At 44.1% G+C, this 17757-nt stretch overlaps 1 protein-coding gene across 2 annotated transcripts; it reads right to left on the bottom strand.

The window, feature by feature from the left end:
- Positions 1-1235: 1235 nt before the first annotated feature.
- On the bottom strand, positions 1236-17709 carry COX15 (cytochrome c oxidase assembly homolog COX15). Of its 2 annotated transcripts, XM_066355544.1 has the most exons (9): positions 17546-17709; positions 14745-14935; positions 12707-12829; positions 12231-12417; positions 8330-8497; positions 6335-6416; positions 4591-4745; positions 3008-3121; positions 1236-1578 (listed from the first exon to the last, which is right to left on the bottom strand). In XM_066355544.1, exons 1-9 carry the CDS (start codon positions 17633-17635, stop codon positions 1447-1449), a joined length of 1242 nt encoding a protein of 413 aa, XP_066211641.1. In that variant the 5' UTR covers positions 17636-17709; the 3' UTR covers positions 1236-1446. The 2 variants fall into 2 exon arrangements, with proteins under 2 accessions (XP_066211641.1, XP_066211642.1); XM_066355545.1 differs by lacking the exon at positions 14745-14935 and having other exon boundaries at positions 17496-17709.
- Positions 17710-17757: the final 48 nt, after the last annotated feature.

Genomic DNA, 17757 nt, shown 5'->3' with positions numbered 1-17757 from the left:
GCCCTAGTGAAATGCAGGGCTTACATTGAGGTATTCTGACTATAGCTGTGACATTTCTATTAGTAAAATCTGAAACAGCACTAATTTTTATTGGTATCATCACATTGTTGGCTCATGTTGAGCCTATGGTCAATGAAATCCCTGTATTTTATATGAAATGATATGAAGCTAAGTTTCTCCACCCCAAGCTTATACAACCTACCAAATTTAAATGAGGGTGTTCTATTTATGATCTAATTTCATTTTGATCTTGTCACTCTTGGAATTGTTTTGAGCTGTGACTGTCATCCGTTATATTAGCAGTGCTGGCGCCTCTACCAATGTAAAAGCCCTTGCTCTTTATTCAGTCACCTTTCAGGTAAAGGCTTGTTCTTTAATTCAGGTCCCAAGTCTCTCCTTTCTTCTTTTTTTTTTTTTCCAGAAAGTACTACCTGTGCAGAAATACAAAAATAAATTTTCTGCAGTCACAAATGTCACACATTATATTCTACTCTTTTATATACACATTTGTGTTACTAGCCTTTTAAAAAAAATCTATTTTTCTTCTCATTGCAACACTCATCTTTTGAAAAAAAAAATATTAGCAATGTTGGGTTGCTTCATACTCAGATCTGATCCAATCCCTTCATCCAGACACTGCTTTAAAAAATAAAGTAGATTATGACAGAGATCCCTGTGAAACAATAGAGACAAAAATCATACCAATTCATTAATCAACAACTTGTTTAAATTGTCCATGTCTCCCATTAAGGCCAGGTTTTTCTCATCCACAAGGAAACCCTTTCAGGAATTGATTTATATTATATTACCTATGCCATTCATTTGACCTAGCAATGTAACAGCACTCTATAGGATAGTGCTTGATGAATCCAAGTGGGTCATGTGATTATCTCCTTTTCTAAGTACCGATAATCCATTTCGCTGCACAGGTACCAAGCTTGTCAAAATCCACCCTACCCATTTTAAGTCAGGATACCAGAAGACAGTAGCTATTTCTTGTTGAAGGCTACCTGGCTGTTTTAGGGTGTGACAATCTTTCCCTATGAATCTTCACCTGATAGAAGTGGAGATCATAAAGAATTTCTACTTAGAATTCAGGACTCAGGAGGTCAATAAGACAGATGATCCATGTAGAACCAAAAGCTCGTCAACATGAGGAATCTGAGACAGAACCTATTAAGAAGCAGCAAAGTATATCCTTTTCTAAGTTAAAAACTGATTTTCAATGTGAAAAGTACAGACTTAAAAAAGAATCTTTAATGCAGCCATACCTAATGACATTCTTAATCCAGTGACTTTCAAAAACAGAAAAAGGATTTTTTAAAGCTTGACCGATCCGGAAACCACTTGATATGCCAAGGTCATCCTCTTAGCAAAACCCAAGTCCCTGTGCTCTTACTAGTTCTCAAATGCAGTTTCAGTCCTATGCAGCTGGTCATCTTGGAATTATTTTGGGACTCTTCGGAGTTCATTCATGAGCCAGAGGGCAACACTGAGCAGAGCCAAGGAGCCTGACTGGTGGGTGGCAGCCAGAGGAGTCGGAACGTACAGCAGCAGAGTGCTAATGCCCAAGCCCACCTGTGGCAGAGGAAAGAAAGCAGTAAGCAAAGCAGGAACCACAGATTCCGAGCTGAAATGACTGGGCACCGACAGCCAGATACACAAACCTAGATCTACATTCTCCCATCAGAACACTGGAAATTTTTATTTCACAAGTAAGTATACTTACCATGAATTAAAACCAACAAGTGTAAAATTTCCCTTAATCATCCTTCACCCTATCCAGTTTTACCAAAGCTAGTCTGTTACTGGTTTCTACACACTTCTGATTTTGTATAAATGCTTTCATAAAAACATAGTTTTATGCTTTAAAAAAAAATACATTGTTTGGTCACTTGCCTTTTGTCACTTAATATATGTCTTGAGATCTTATTTTAAACTGCTGTACGCCGTTCCACAGCATAACTTTACCATAGTTGTTTAATTACTTAAGTTGTTTCCAATTTTTCACCATAACAGCAATTCTATAATGAATTTCCTTACAGACACATTTAACATTTTAAAGGATACTGCCAGCCTGACCAGGTGGTGGCGCAGTGGACAGAGCATCAGACTGGGATGCGGAAGGACCCAGGTTTGAGACCCCGAGGTCACCAACTTGAGCGCAGGCTCATCTGATTTGAGCAAAGCTCACCAGCTTGGGTCCAAGGTCGCTGGCTCAAGCAAGGGGTTACTCGGTCTGCTGAAGGCCCACGGTCAAGGCACATATGAGAAAGCAATCAATGAACAACTAAGGTGTCGCAATGCGCAACGAAAAACTGATGATTGATGCTTCTCATCTCTCTCCGTTCCTGTCTGTCTCTGTCTATCCCTCTCTCTGACTCTCTCTCTCTTTGTCTCTGTAAAAATAAATAAAATTTTTAAAAAAATTAAAAAAAAAAAAAGATACTGCCAAACTGCTCTCTAAAAAATGCCAAACTCGCCTGGCCTGTGGTGGCACAGTGGATACAGCATCGACCTGGAAATGCTGAGGTCGCCGGTTTGAAACCCTGGGCTTGCCTGGTCAAGGCACATATGGGAGTTGATGCTTCCAGCTCCTCCCCCCCTTTTCTCTCTCTCTCTCTCTCTCTCTCTCCCCCCCCCCCTCTCTAAAATGAATAAGTAAATAAATAAATAATTTTAAAAAATGCCAAATTCATGCTACCCCAAAGAATATATGAAGGTATCCATTTTCTTATATCTGTGCTAATACCTGATTATCTTTTTCATTTTTTCCCAATCTGACAAGCACAGAATGGCATGCATTGTTTTCACTCGCTCCTTCGTGATCATGGGGAGACTAAACAGCTTTTCATATTTATTGGTCACTCATCATGCCTCTTGTGAGAACTGTGTATTTTCTGGTTATTAATCTTCTGGCCTATTTTAAAAGTATTGAAAATATTTTCTCTTTCCTGTTTAACCTTGTTTGGGGGACACCCTCAGGCTGAGAAGGAGTGGCTTATACCTGTGTATACGCCAAAGCTAGCAGGGTCAGTGCTGCCACTTTGGTCCTTCGAGGAAGGGGAACTCTCCGGGACAGGAAGTAGAGCGCTGTAACGGCAGTAACTGAAGAGATTCCCTGCAAGGAGAAAGTCCCATCAAGCGGCAGGAAGACACGTCCCACCCTCCTGACTGCCGCTCACCTTACACGGATTTCCTCGAGAACCAGTGAGTAAGGGCCAGGCACTCTCCTGTCCCAGAGCGCCACCTGCAGTCCCCTTGGATCACTGCTCCTGTCTCTTTCCCGCCCCCTGCCTGCTTGCCACTGAGTCGGTGTTCCCCAGGGCGCCACCTAAAGTTTCCGTCCCTGTCACTTTATATGCTCTCCATGATCTTACCCACCTTTCACTGACGAGTTCCCCAGGCACGGCCCTCATGTTATATTCATTCCCTAATTTTACCTCTACTCTAACCCTGTATTTCTAAAGCAGGGCTGGCTCCAGCCATGAGGGTTGTTATTTTCCTAGGCTGGGAGCAGCGGAGGCGGTGGTGTTGCCAGCTAGTGCTAACAAAGATCCCAAGTCTCTTCATTCCCGCCCCTTCAGAACGAGGTATGGGGCCGGCAGTAGGGTCTCCATCCCCCCACATGATGCCGAGGATGTTCCTCTGTCGTAACTGTACATCTGCTTCAGTGCTTCTCCTTCTCAAAGCTGTCCACGATTACAGTTTCAACCAGACTCTGCTCAATCTAAAATGCATGGCGGTGGGGACTGAGCCCCCACATGGCGACTTTCGCGGCCCCAGCAGCCCCTGTGGACAGCTGCGTCTCTGGACATCTCTGTTTACATGTATGCTATACGGTCACACTCAGCACACCTCAATCTGATGACATCCTCCCATCTCTAGCTCGTTCCAATAGTCTCATTTTTGCTGATCATGTTTTAAGTACTGCCCAGAGGAAACTTTGGGATCTCCCTTGATCTTTCCTCTCCTTCATTTCTACAGCCCGTCTTCTATTCCTTACAGCGTCCCTCGGATTCATCGTTCTTCTTAAGTCCACTCCCACCATGAATCCCTGCACCCCATCACGCTCCCCTGCTTTACTGCAGTAGCACTACTGCTCCTGGTCTCCTTGCTGACCCTCCCTGCTCCTGTTCGTCATGCCCGGGCCCCCAGGCCAATCTTAACACGACCCACAGCAGGCCCTTACAAACATTAGCTTACACAAAACAAAGTATGTATGATGCTCTTGACTCCCTGGGGTTCTGGTTCAGTTCTAACAACCACTGTCTTTGTCCTCTCTTCTCTACTCAGCCTGTATCTGCTAAAATGACTCTCCTACATGTGTGCAGGACAGAGAGAGGTTATTTGCCAGATGCTAAAAGGCAGATTTGAACTTTGAGAAGCTGGCAGTATCCTGAAAGCCAGAATTTGGCTGGAAGGTGTGTGGGTAATTAGGAGAAAAACATCACCTCCATTTCTTCTGAAACGGAAAAGAAATCCAGTGTCCACTCTACCCTCTCACTGTCACCATCAGTGCTTTGAACACCCCAAAGCCTGTGAGAGGCTCCCTGTGCTTAGTAGCCAGTGACCACCAGCCAGGCTTACCAGGATCCGGTGATCAAACTGCACCATGGTGGGATTCTCAAAAGCATTCCTCAGGATGGGGGAGAAGGTAAAGAGGTCCTCCGGGATCCAAGATTCTCCCATCTTGGGGAAGGAGTTGTAAACAAGCCCAGCATCCAGTCCTGCCACAAAAGCCCCTATAAGCCAAGGTGAATGGTATTTATTAAAATGAGAGAAGAGGCCAAATACTATTTTGACATAGAAAAAGTTTATTATCCCAGAGTTAGAGAAAAGGAAGTGCCAGAGAATGACACATAGAAATATTTACTGTAGGGGTTCTCAAACAGGTAATATACATCATGATCACCATGAGAACTGAAAAGAAAAGCAACTACACCCTCACTTGTTCCACGCCGAGTTTGGCACGCCTCCCCTGGAGAAGTGAACTAGAGGCTCTGGCGAGAGGCGTACTAATTTGGAAAAATTCCCTTAGTGATTCCCACACTGGGAACTACTGATCCATTCTGGAGTGCCCTTCCTCCAGACATCTGCATAATTTACTCCCTCACTTCCTCAGGTCTCCACTCGAATGTCACCTTGTCAGGGACCTCCCCAATGACCCTGTGTAAGACTGCACCCCTCCAACCCACCTCTGCCTATCGGGCTTTCCTCTTCTTCCCAGTGCTGAACACTGGCGTATTGTTTCTATTGTCTATCTCTTCCCCAGGTGCTCAAACAGTGTTCGAATGAACAGAGAAATGAAAAAAAACCTTATAAACTAAGTCCTGCATAAACACATGAACAGTGTATTCTTGAATTATTATTAAGGTCAAATTATTATTTTGATTCCATTACTTATTATCCCATTATTTGTGATCAAAGAGCATTTGGAGATGTTTAGATCACATTCCTTATTTTGTAATACCACTTATCAAGTCAAAATTCATTCTCTTTCACTAAAATAAAGGGGGGGAGGGTTGGGGAGATCACTGGTCTGATGATTTTAAAGCAGTGCTGTCCAACAGAACTTTCTGGGGTGATGGCAATGTTCTGTATCCGCCATGCAGTACCACAGCTGCTGGCCACAGGTGGCTCCTGAGCCCCTGAAATGCAGCTAGTGGGACTGAACACCTAACTTTTAAATGTTATTTAATTTTAAATAATTTAAGTTTAAATAGTCACACGAGACTACTAATTATTGTACTGGATAGCACAGTTCTAGAATGAGAGAGGTAGAAGTGTGACTTGAAGAATGAGAAAGACCTGTGCTGGTCGCTTTGCCCCAACGACCTCCCTACCTTAGACCTCCCTCCCATCTTTGAGGGAAGGCCTTCTGTCGGACCCATCTTGGTATATGTAATAATCACAATAATGTTTACATAATAATGGCAGTTAACACTTAAATAGCTTTTGTTACATGCCAGGTACTGTTGCAAGCACTTCACATATTCTACTCATACTATTATAACATCATCCCCATTTTACAGATGAGGTTACTGAGGCCCAGAGAGGCTCCACAGCTTGTACAAGGTCAAAGAGTTCACAGGTGGTGAACCAGGGTTTGAGTCTATGCAGAATGGATCCAGGAACACGACCAATATTTTTGTTCAACTGACTGGAAAGCAGGTTTTTTGGAAGGAAGGAACAGAAGACAGGGTAAAGATGATGGGTGAGAGAGAGGCAGCTGTGAAAGGGAACTATGAAGACACAGGGACGAAGGGAAAAGGGACTAGACAAGGGGCCCTCGCTGAGTGGAATGAAAACAAGCCATCTTGAAGGGTCCTACCTGAGAGAGCCGTGAGGAACACCAGGCCTGCTGTGCCATGAGCAAGTCGTCTCAACCACAGGAGTTGACGGGTTTCAGGCAACTGAAGAAGAGAATCATCAGGTTAACTGTACTGCAGGAGCTACAAGAGGCAGCGAAGACCTCCAAGGCAACTTGAGCTCACATTAGGTACTCCCAGCACGCATTCTCTTCTGACGGGCATCATATTTTGTTAAATGTGTACACCTACTACAACCTGTCTTCCCTGCTAGCCTGTGAGTTTTGTGAGAGCAGGAACTGCCATCTGTCTTGCTGATTACAGTAGTCCTGGCCCAGGGCTTGGCTGTAGGTATCACTATGTGTCTACTGAATACCTGAACGGTTTGCATGGTCCAGGGAAAAATGCTTCACCATGGTTGAAATGATGTGGTCTAAGATACAGGACTGGATTTTCATCTTTTGTGTGATATTTAGTGCTTAACAAATATAGTCAGAATCAAAATTGCATAAAATGCCTAGAGTGGAGATTCTTGCATTTCTTTCTTTTTTTTTTTTTTTTTAACTATAGCTAACTTCTGATACTAATCAGCAAATCAACAAATATTTACTAAGAACTTTATAAACAGGTAAACATAAAGATACAAAAAGGTTAGGTCAGAGTGCTGCCCACAAATGCTTTATAATCTAGTATGTGAAGGATTAGGTATCATCACTAAAACTTTATAGCACAATATGTCAGTGCTGTCAAATAGAACTTTCTGCGATGATGGAAATGTTCTATTATCTGTGCTGCCCAATATGTGGATAATGAGGACTTAAAAGAGGCTAGAGCAACTTAAAATTAAATAAAAAGTTTCTTTTATTTACAGCTGAAATAAGTAACAAGTTTGTTTAAAGTTAATTTTATTTTAATATTAATTAAAATTTAAATAGCCACATGTGTGTTGGACTATCATGTCAAACCTCTTCTGTAATTAGTGGAATATAAATAAATTTTCAGAAGAGGAAAACATTTAATGGATAATTAAAAAGTCATTAGTAACCTGTAAAATTCCATTTCAGTAGAGGGTGAGTAGGTGACTGTGGGGTTCTGTGTGCACAGGGGTTGGGGGAGCCAGATGATAAGAATTGAACAGATGGGCTGTCTGGATGTACATCTATTGATATAGCAATTCATTTTAGGATTTTGGCTTTGAAAGCCAGGAGAATAGGAGTTATTCAGATGTGGACTTGTCAACCATACCAGTGTGTCAGCTCCATCTGGCTTCCCTGAGGGGTGACTGCCAAGTCAACATCTCCTATCCTTACCAGAGTCCAGGCCACTGGCTCTAAGTACCTACTGGTGATTCTACTTAAATTTCCTCCTGTTTTCCGAAAATCCACTCCATGAACAGGTTATCTGGGTCAAGGATGACTTCAACACCTAAACTATTATTAATTTAAAAAACAAAACAAAACTAGAAAAACCTTTAATCAGCCTACTGAGAAAATCCTTTAAGGCAAGATCACTAAGGTTTACTGTATTGTTCGACTTGATGAATGGTACCTCCCCTTCTACAGAACAAACCACCCACATGGCTCTTGTGCGCCACCATGGGGCCAGAAATCGTCTCGCTCTGGCCTTCCTCACCTCACCATCTACCATCCCTGGGGGAGTCAGAAGTAGAGCAGTGGGGATACTCTTGTTGTTGGTACTCCTTCCCACTTTTTCTAAAATTCTTGTTTTCACCTTTCCCAGCAGGCAATGCTGACAAACTATTAGGCTCCTAAAACTACTTCTTTGCATGAGCTGCTCCAGTTCAAATTAACTCTGCACATTGTGGTCCCAAAGCTATATCCAGTCCCAACTTCAGTGTTCCTCTAACCTTTGGTTATACCTAGTTTCTGGTTAACTGATAGATGTCACTAAGGGAATATGTTCATCTTGACACAACTTCCTATCAGAACCAGAAGTGCTGTTTCTCGGACCCTGTCCGAGTCCGTGCGGATGTGGTAACAGCACAGACTGACTCCTACCTTGTGCTGAGGAAGCAGCAGTGAGAGTGAGGTCCACAAGCTGGCGCAATAAAGGACAAGGGCTGACCCCAGGTGGGCAGCAAGGCGGTACTGACTGACCCGAGGGATGTCATGAGAATCCGGTTTTTCTTCTAATCCACTTTTCACCATATACCACCCCAATAGGCCCTAGAACCGAAAAAGAGAACGAGCAAATAAAACAAAGTTGAAAGGATCTATTCAACTCTACTCTCTAAGAAAGTGAGTAATCAATTATCAGATGTAGTCCCCACTAGATCCCTCCTTTCCACACCGCTCCCCTGTCCCCAGTATCCTAGGAGTCATGACCTATCTACATCTCCACACACAGCTCCATAAATATTTAACCACTGACTAGATTTTATTGCAGTATGGTCAAATATAGAAGCGTACAAAAAAGTTCATCTGTGGGCAAAACCTTACATACACTTGATATGATTTAACCTATAAATCAGTGAAATATGAGAATAAAAAGAGAGCTGTTGATATGATTTAACCTATAAATCAGTGAAATATGAGAATAAAAAGAGAGCTGTTTGTATAAAAACTAAATTGAATGTTTTAGAAAACTTGAGAAAGCTTAAAAACTATGGTCAAAAACAAAAACAAGCCTGACCAGGCGGTGGCGCAGTGGATAGAGCGTTGGACTGGGATGCAGAGGACCCAGGTTTGAGACCCTGAGGTCGCCAGCTTGAGCGCGGGCTCATCTGGTTTGAGCAAAAGCCCACCAGCTTGAACCCAAGGTCGCTGGCTCCAGCAAGGGGTTACTCGGTTTGCTGAAGGCCTGCAGTCAAGGCACATATCAGGAAGCAATCAATGAACAACTAAGGTGTCGCAACGAAAAACTAATGATTGATGCTTCTCATCTCTCTGTTCCTGTCTGTCTGTCTCTGTCTATCCCTCTCTCTGACTCACTCTCTGTCTCTGTAAAAAATAAATAAATAAATAAAAAACAAACAAAAAAACAACAAAAACCCCCACAACTACTCTCAAGTTAGGTGGGAATAGGAAATTATACAAGTTTTGTGGGGAAAGTCATAAAAATCTGTAAGGCTTTGCAGTCAGATTGCTTTATAAGTATCGAAGTTCTCACTCCTCTTTAAGGAAAATGAAACCAAGTGATAGTTTATGGGGGTGCAAGAGATCTGAGGTTGAACTTCAATCAGAGGACTAAAGAACAGGCCTTAGCTCTACATTAAAAAAAATTTTTAAAAGACCCTGGCTGGTTGGCTCAGTGGTAGACTGTCAGCCCGGTGTGTGGAAGTCTGAATTTGATTCTCAGTCAGGGCACACAGGAGAAGCAACCATCCATTTCTCCACCCTTCTCCTCTCCACCACCCCCCTCATTTCCTCCCGCAGCCATGGCTCGAATGGTTCAAGCAAAGTTGGCTCCAGACGCTGAGGATGGCTCCCCAGCCTCAGCCTCAGGCACTGAAATAGCTCGGTTGCTAAGCAATGGACCTGCAGACCAGCTGGGCATAGCATCACCTGGTAGGGGCTTGCCAGGTAGATCCCAGTCTGGCACTTGCAGGAGTCTGTCTCTGCTTCCCTGCCTCTCACTTAATAATAAAAGTAAAACTTTAGAAAATAAAAAAATAAATAAAAATACATGTTTAAAAGTTGAAGCAATGTATTATTATTCTCTGATTCCCGCTTTTACTGACTTTTTCAAATAACACAAGCAAATGTCAGTTCCAATCATATCAGATACAGCCCTTTCACCCCACCCTGCCAAGCCAATAGAATCTCCCACCTCTTCTAAATATATTCTCTTCCTGAACTCTTTCTGCACATTTCCTTCCCCCGCCTGACTACCCTGGATGTAAATTATCTTCATTTCCTCTGCACAGGACACTGGAAGATGAAGGGTTTACGCGGGATTTGCAAGCCCTCACTTTCTGCCCTCCATCACCTATTTGCATCTTCAGTTTTCTGGCTCCCTGAGAGGCTGTCTTCAGGGGGCTTTCTTCTTCCCATTCTAAAACAAACTTTTGTTTTGTTTCACCCTGACCCCCACTTTTTTTTTTTTTTTTTGTATTTTTCTGAAGCTGGAAACGGGGAGAGACAGTCAAGACAGACTCCCGCATGTGCCCGACCCGGATCCCACCAGGGGGGTGACACTCTGCCCACCAGGGGGCGATGCTCTGCCCCTCCGGGGTGTCGCTCTGTTGAGACCAGAGCCACTCTAGCGCCTGGGGCAGAGGCCAAGGAGCCATCCCCAGCGCCTGGGCCATCCTTGCTCCAATGGAGCCTTGGCTGCGGGAGGGGAAGAGACAGAGAGGAAGGAGAGGGGGAGGGGTGGAGAAGCAGATGGGCGCTTCTCCTGTGTGCCCTGGCCGGGAATCGAACCCGGGACTTCTGCACGCCAGGCCGACGCTCTACCACCGAGCCAACCGGCGAGGGCCTGACCCCCACTTTCTATTAGGCTTTTCTTTGTCTCATTCTGTATTATTTCGATTGCCCCTATTTCATCTCTTCCATCTCTCTGCTTAATTCCTTCTACATATTTGCTTCATATTCTCAGCACTTCAAATTAAATGAACCAATGCACTTTCTCCTGATCAAATTTGGTATTTCTTTGATGCTCTGATACTCTCCCTTAGGGCCTGTATACTTTTTCCTTTTCTTGGCTTTCAGCCTCCCCTTAACTGTGACAGTTCTTCAATACTCTTTTCCGTAAAAGGAGTTCGACTCACATGATTTCAACCACCATTTAAACCAGGGGTCCCCAAACTTTTTAAACAGGGGGCCAGTTCACTGTCCCTCAGACCGTTGGAGGGCCGGACTATAAAAAACAACAACTATGAATAAATCCCTATGCACACTGCACATATCTTATTTTAAAGTAAAAAACAAAAACAAAACGGGAACAAATACAATATTTAAAATAAAGACCAAGTAAATTTAAATCAACAAACTGACCAGTATTTCAATGGGAACTATGCTCCTCTCACTGACCACCAATGAAAGAGGTGCCCCTTTCGGAAGTGCGGTGGGGGCCGGATAGATGGCCTCAGGGGGCCGCATGTGGCCCGCGGGCCATAGTTTGGGGACCCCTGATTTAAACAGTACTTGAATATCTCTGCGCTACAGCTATTATTTTAAGATTCCTCATCCACAAACTGTTTCTCTGTTTTGGAATTTTCCTCCTTGCTTCTGCGGCCGTTCTACCACAGGGATCCAGATGCTCACAGAGAAGGCAGGTCAGGAAAGGGGAGGAGAGGAGAACCCAAGAGGGGAGCCACAGTAGGAAAGAAACTATAATGCTTGTGACATGGAAATATATTTACTGCTAACTGATTCCAGCCTGAGTACCATATTCCCCATGGATAAGATGCACCCTTTTCTGAAAGATTTGGGGTCTAAACACTGGGTGCGTCTTATACAGTGGTTGTAGTCTTTTTTTACTTGCATTTCCTGCTTTCTCACACTTGTTTTTGCGCTCATTGTTGAAGACACTGATTCGTCACCAGACTCAGGTGAGAACAAGCTAATGGATGGGAGTTTTGATAGTGATGAGTTGTATGAATTTTATGATGAATAACTTTATGTAAGACATTTTTTTTCCAAATATCAGGTCCCAAAATTAAGGTGCGTCTTATACATGGAGAAATATGGTACTTTATATGCATGATCTCATTTAATATTCACGCAACCTAAAGAGTTAGGCACTATTATGATCCCTGTTTACAGGGAAGAAAAGCATAGCCTACAGGGGTTAGAACTTGCCCTACTAAGTGGCAGAGCTGGGCCCTGACGCCAGGAATGTGACACTAAAATCCACGCTCTCACCTCCTCTGTTATAAAATTACTTCCTTCAAAACAATGCCAACTAGGAAGCTCTTGGGAGCATCTTGGTTTCTCAAACTTGAATAAATCTCACCTGGAAGCACACTAACCCACAGAGGGCAAGCACACGTCCTTTCATGCCACGGCTGAGCCAGCCCTTTCTCCAAAAGTAGGCAGCAGGCAGGATGTATGCGAGGCCTACCAGGCGACCCCACATGCGATGTGAGTACTCCATGTACCAGATGAACTTGAATTCTGCCAATGTCATATCATGATTCAAGCTGAGTGAAAAGAGAAGTCAAAAAATAAGAAATAGGAAACATCCATCTGATTTCTACTTCCCAGTGGAATGCAGGAACATTCTCAGCTTCAAAGCTTGATAGGTCTGCCCTCTTCCTCATCAGTGACCTCACGATCACTTTGGAATTGGAGGTTTAGAGTAGGAAGCTCACTGAACATAACTAAGCCAAATGTCAACAAATAATGGAATCTAATCATCTGACATGTTTAAATAAGCAAAAGACTGAGTGGATCTCATGGGATGTTTAACTGGTTTTCTATAATACTTACATTTTAAATTCTGGAAATTGCTGATATTTTTGGAATTCTGCTTCCCATTCCCCTTGGCTTGTGGGTGGCTTCATCTCTTTTATTAAATGCCAATCTACCATTGAGAGGCCAGACTCTGTCAACCTTAGGAAAGGAATTGGAGAGAGTGTGCGCATGTGCACAATGCTGGATCACGCACGCACAAATGGTTTACAAGTGGATCTGGATACAAACCCCTCTAAAGAGAAACACATCGTTTCCTCTCTGACACCGTCCTCTTTTCTTACTACTTAGAATTTTGACAGAAACAGCAAAATCAACCTTAGACCAAAGAAATTTGCCCTAAATGCATAACCAGCCTTATGTACACAAGGAAAAGAGATTTAAGTATAAAACATTTTAGGTTCTTGAGGGAATTTAAAAATCATAAAACTCAAATTTGTCAGTTTCCCTTTAACAGCCTATCTAATACATACAGTATTTTGATATAAGGGTGTGGAAATATGGAGAGAATTTGAGAACATATACTTTATTAAAACCAAAAGGAGTTAGGGTCCCTAAAGTAAAAGGCTGATTTTAGGCCTGAGGCAGGAACCGGACAAGAAGAGCCTGGCCTAGCTTACCATCCAGAAAGCAAGGAATCAAAGGTTATTGGGGTCCTGTCATGACTCTGGAGCTGACTTGAGAGGCTCTCACAGACTAAAGATGGGACAGTTTGAGCAAAGCATCATCATTGCAAATGAAATAAAACATTCCAAGAATATTTTGACCTATGAGTTCATAATACTTAAAAACTCAAACACTTTTATCGGTTACCTTTGGAGGATGCTTGGGAACCAATTTATTATTTTGAAAATTGGTAAATAAAGGGAGAGAATCAAGTATTTACCCTTCCTTTCCTATACACATTGTACCTTAGGATAACCCAATTATTGATGAGGGAAGTTTCCCTTTAGAGCTGAGCTAATAGAATAATATTACAATTCTGCAACTCTCATGAAATAATGGATCTAGGCAATGACTATCGATGGCGGCTGACGTCTCTAATAGATACCAGGAATTTACAAATGTTATGATCACTTACGAAGTATTTTGCCCCCTGACCCAACCTGAATCTGATCAAGCAATGACCAGTTTACAGGAAATACAGGGGACCACGGGACTTGTTCAACACCACCACAGAATGCAATCAGGAAAAGCCAGCCTTGAAACTCTATAGGACAGCCCTGGCCGGTTGGCTCAGCGGTAGAGCGTCGGCCTAGCGTGCGGAGGACCCGGGTTCGATTCCCGGCCAGGGCACACAGGAGAAGCGCCCATTTGCTTCTCCACCCCTCCACCGCGCTTTCCTCTCTGTCTCTCTCTTCCCCTCCCGCAGCTGAAGTTCCATCGGAGCAAAGATGGCCCGGGCGCTGGGGATGGCTCTGTGGCCTCTGCCTCAGGCGCTAGAGTGGCTCTGGTCGCAACATGGCGACGCCCAGGATGGGCAGAGCATCGCCCCCTGGTGGGCAGAGCGTCGCCCCTGGTGGGCGTGCCGGGTGGATCCCGGTCGGGCGCATGCGGGAGTCTGTCTGACTGTCTCTCCCTGTTTCCAGCTTCAGAAAAATGAAAGAAAAAAAAAAAAAAAAGAAACTCTATAGGACAAATGATTTGGGTTTCTTCAACAAAAAACTGCAAAGATGAGGCTGGGGGGGAGGGGGAGGTTTAAAGAGAACGAAGAGGCATAAGAACTAATTGTGATGCATGGAGCTTATTTGGGTTGAATTCAAACTGTACAAAAATTTGGGGGACAAATTTGAACTCTGGTTGTAGGGGGAAATATACACAATGTATAGCTAATAGTTAAGATCTAAACCAGTTTTGTGAAGGGATCCTACTAAAAAAACTCGCAACTCTTCTCTATCAGGGCAAGCCATCAGACACATTCCCTTCGTAGGCCTCAGTTTCTGCGTTTGTAAAATGAGGGAGCTAGGATACACGATTCCCGGGGTCCCTTCCCACTTGGTCATCCTTTGCCACTACTGACTCAAAACAACTGACACACTAAGAGAAAATTACTCACCTAGTTACTCCACCAAGAATAACTGCTCCAGCCACTGCTCCACTGCAGACCAGGAGCCATCGGCCCACCACCCGCTCTGCAGCCTTGGAGGGAAGGGCCACTGTACCCCCTCCAGATTGTAAAGCTACTTCAGAGATGGTGCTGTATTGCCCTGGCCTCAAGAGGCTCCTCATCCCACCGCTGCAACCACACTAAGGATCAAGACAGATAAATTACAACTGGAGAAAGAGGGAAAGACCTCGCTCCACTGCCACGCACACTCAATCCACTCTGGAGTTGAGTGTGCTGTACAGCAACATCTCCACTGCTACTGTCCCGGGAAATCATCTCTTCACTGGATTATTGATTGCATCTTCCTTCCAACTGGTTTCCCTGCCTGCAGTCTAGGCCTCGTTCCCATCCATCCCCACACTGCATGAACCTAGTCTCTGCATACTTCCCCCACACTTAACCCCACACCTATATATGGGTTCTTTTCTTTCTTTGAGGGCCTTTCAACATTTCTCTCTGACTGGGACACTACTTGTCCCAACTGAAAATACAGGCATTTCTCATTTTACTGCACTTTGCAGATACTACTTTTTTTTCTTTTTACAAATTGCATGTTTGTGGTAGCCCTGAATTGAGCAAACTGAAAACCTACCAGAAAGGATTCATCACTCTAGATACCATTTAGAACATTCATGATTCATAGAAAAAGGAGAAAATATCAACATAACAGGAGCTTGGAAGAACTTAACTCCTGCTTGTGGATGACACTAGGGGGGAACCAAGCCTTTAGTGGAAGAAAGAATTCCAGATGTGGTAGAAACAGCAAGAGAACTAGAAGTGGAGCCTAGGCCCTGGCCGGTTGGCTCAGTGGTAGAGCGTCGGCCTGGCGTGCAGGAGTCCCAGGTTCGATTCCCAGGCAGGGCACACAGGAGAAGCGCCCATCTGCTTCTCCACCCCTCCCCCTCTCCTTCCTCTCTCTCTCTCTTCCCCTCCTGCAGCCAAGGCTCCATTGGAGCAAAGTTGGCCCGGGTGCTGAGGATGGCTCTCTGGCCTCTGCCTCAGGCGCTAGAATAGCTCTGGTCGCAACAGAACAATGCCCCAGATGGGCGGAGCATCGTCTGCTGGTGGGCATGCCGGGTGGATCCCGGTCAGGCGCATGCGGGAGTCTGTCTGACTGCCTCCCCATTTCCAACCTCAGAAAAATACAAAAAAAAAGCAGTGGAGCCTAAAGATGTAACCCAATTGCTGTAACCTAATCATAAAACTTCAATGGATGAGGAATTGCTTCTTATGGATGAGTAAAGAAAGTGGTGTCTTGAGATGGTATCTACTCCTGGTGAAGACTGTTGAAATGACAACAAAGGATGTAGAATATTATGTAAATTTAGTTCATAAAGTGGTGGCAGGATTTGAGTGGACTGACTCCAATTTTGAAAGAAGTTTCACTGTGGGTAAAATGCTATCAAACAGCATCGCATGCTACAGAGAAATCATTCTCATGAAAGGAAGTCAACCAATGTACTAAACTTCATTGTTATCTCATTTTAAATAATTGCTACAGCCACCCAACCATCAGGAACCACCACCCTGATCAGTCAGTCAGCAGCCATCTATATGTACCAAGGTAAGCCCCTCCATCGGCAAAAAGATTATGCCTCACTGAAGGCTTAGATGATGGTCCCCATTTTTTAGCAATAAAGTACTTTTAAATTAAGGTATGTACATTGTTTTTCTTTTAGACATAATGCTATTGCATACTTAACAGACTACCAGATAGTGTAAATATAACTTTTATATGCACCGGGAAACCAAAAAAATTCACGCCACACGATTTATTGCAATATTTGCTTTATTGCAGTGGTCTGGAACCGTACCTGCAATATCTCCGAGGTATGCCTGTAGTGCCTACTGCAGACCTCAGCTTAGATGTCACCTTCTCTGGGAAGCGTTCCCAGACTTTTCTAGGCCTGCACCAGGTCACTCCCAGCACACTTTCCTCCACTATCAATTCCAAACACACTCCAGGTTCTTCTCTATCTCCCACTAACTGTGAGCTGGGGGACAGCAGTGTCTGGCCAGCCTGGTTCTTTCCCTCCTGCTTCCTTTGTTTCAAGTACAGCTCCCTTACATAACGGGTCTTTAATAAAGCCTCACTAAATGAATTATAAACAAATAAACTGTAGCTTCCTCCAGGGCAACAGCCTTTTGGTATTTGTCTTTTGCTTCCCAGTTCCTAATACATAACAATCACTCAATACAGTCATTACTAGTTGAGTGGACACACGCCCTCTTCTAACTCTATCCCTCAGGGTCAAAGACCGGCATTTGGTTGTCTGCTTCTAATTAAGAAACTTTAGAAAACTTAAAATTAAGTCTCAATTTCCTTCTTTGTAAAAGGAGGTTATAATCTCTAACACAACTACCTGGGAAGTTTCAGCAAAAATCAAATATCTGGGTAAAATTTACCGAGCTTTTACTCTTTGCTAACTGCATGATGTGTATAGAATTTACTCCTTCCAGCAGTCTTAATAAATTAAGTACTGTTCTTATCACCATTTTTAGATGGGGACATTAAGGCACAGAAAGGTTACAGAACTTGGCTAATAGTACAAAGCTAGTAAGTGGCAGGTCCAGTTCAGAACTCAGGGACTCTGGACACACAAGGAAATGCGTTTTGAACTCTAAGGAGCTACGGAAAATCATGTGGGGTGACCTACTATCTTTCTCCAGCCCCCACCCCCCCCCCCCACACACACACACCTCCGCCCCAGGCCCGTTTCCCCGACTCTGAGTCCGCTGCGGAGCGGTACCTGTGCTCCAGGCGCCGCCCTCGGAACCAGGAGACGGAGAGACGGGCGCCCCATCAAGGCCTTCAAGGGCGGAAAAAGTAATCGCTGCATGCTGAGGACAGCGCCCGAGCGCGCCTCCACACCCTAGCGCTCCACGGTCTCCTCTCTCTGCTTGGAAAAGGGGAAGCACTTCCGGATCGCACAGCGAGCCCCTCCTCGTCAGACTGCGGGTG

This window comes from Saccopteryx leptura, chromosome 13 (assembly GCF_036850995.1).
Source record: "Saccopteryx leptura isolate mSacLep1 chromosome 13, mSacLep1_pri_phased_curated, whole genome shotgun sequence".
NCBI classification, from domain to species: Eukaryota; Metazoa; Chordata; class Mammalia; order Chiroptera; family Emballonuridae; genus Saccopteryx; species Saccopteryx leptura.
Note: the sequence above shows the minus strand (reverse complement) of the source record. Positions and strands in the feature narration are given on the sequence as shown.

What these genes read in the sequence shown, in the direction of transcription:
- COX15 (XM_066355544.1), bottom strand. Translation starts at nt 17,635, where the DNA reads ATGCAGCGATTACTTTTTCCGCCCTTGAAGGCCTTGATGGGGCGCCCG. An exon ending in GTTCCTCACGGCTCTCTCAG is followed by an intron (nt 4,746 to 6,334) that starts GTAGGACCCTTC and finishes CTTGGCTTATAG; the next exon opens with GGGCTTTTGTGGCAGGACTG. An exon ending in TAGCTTTGGCGTATACACAG is followed by an intron (nt 1,579 to 3,007) that starts GTATAAGCCACT and finishes CCTCTGCCACAG; the next exon opens with GTGGGCTTGGGCATTAGCAC.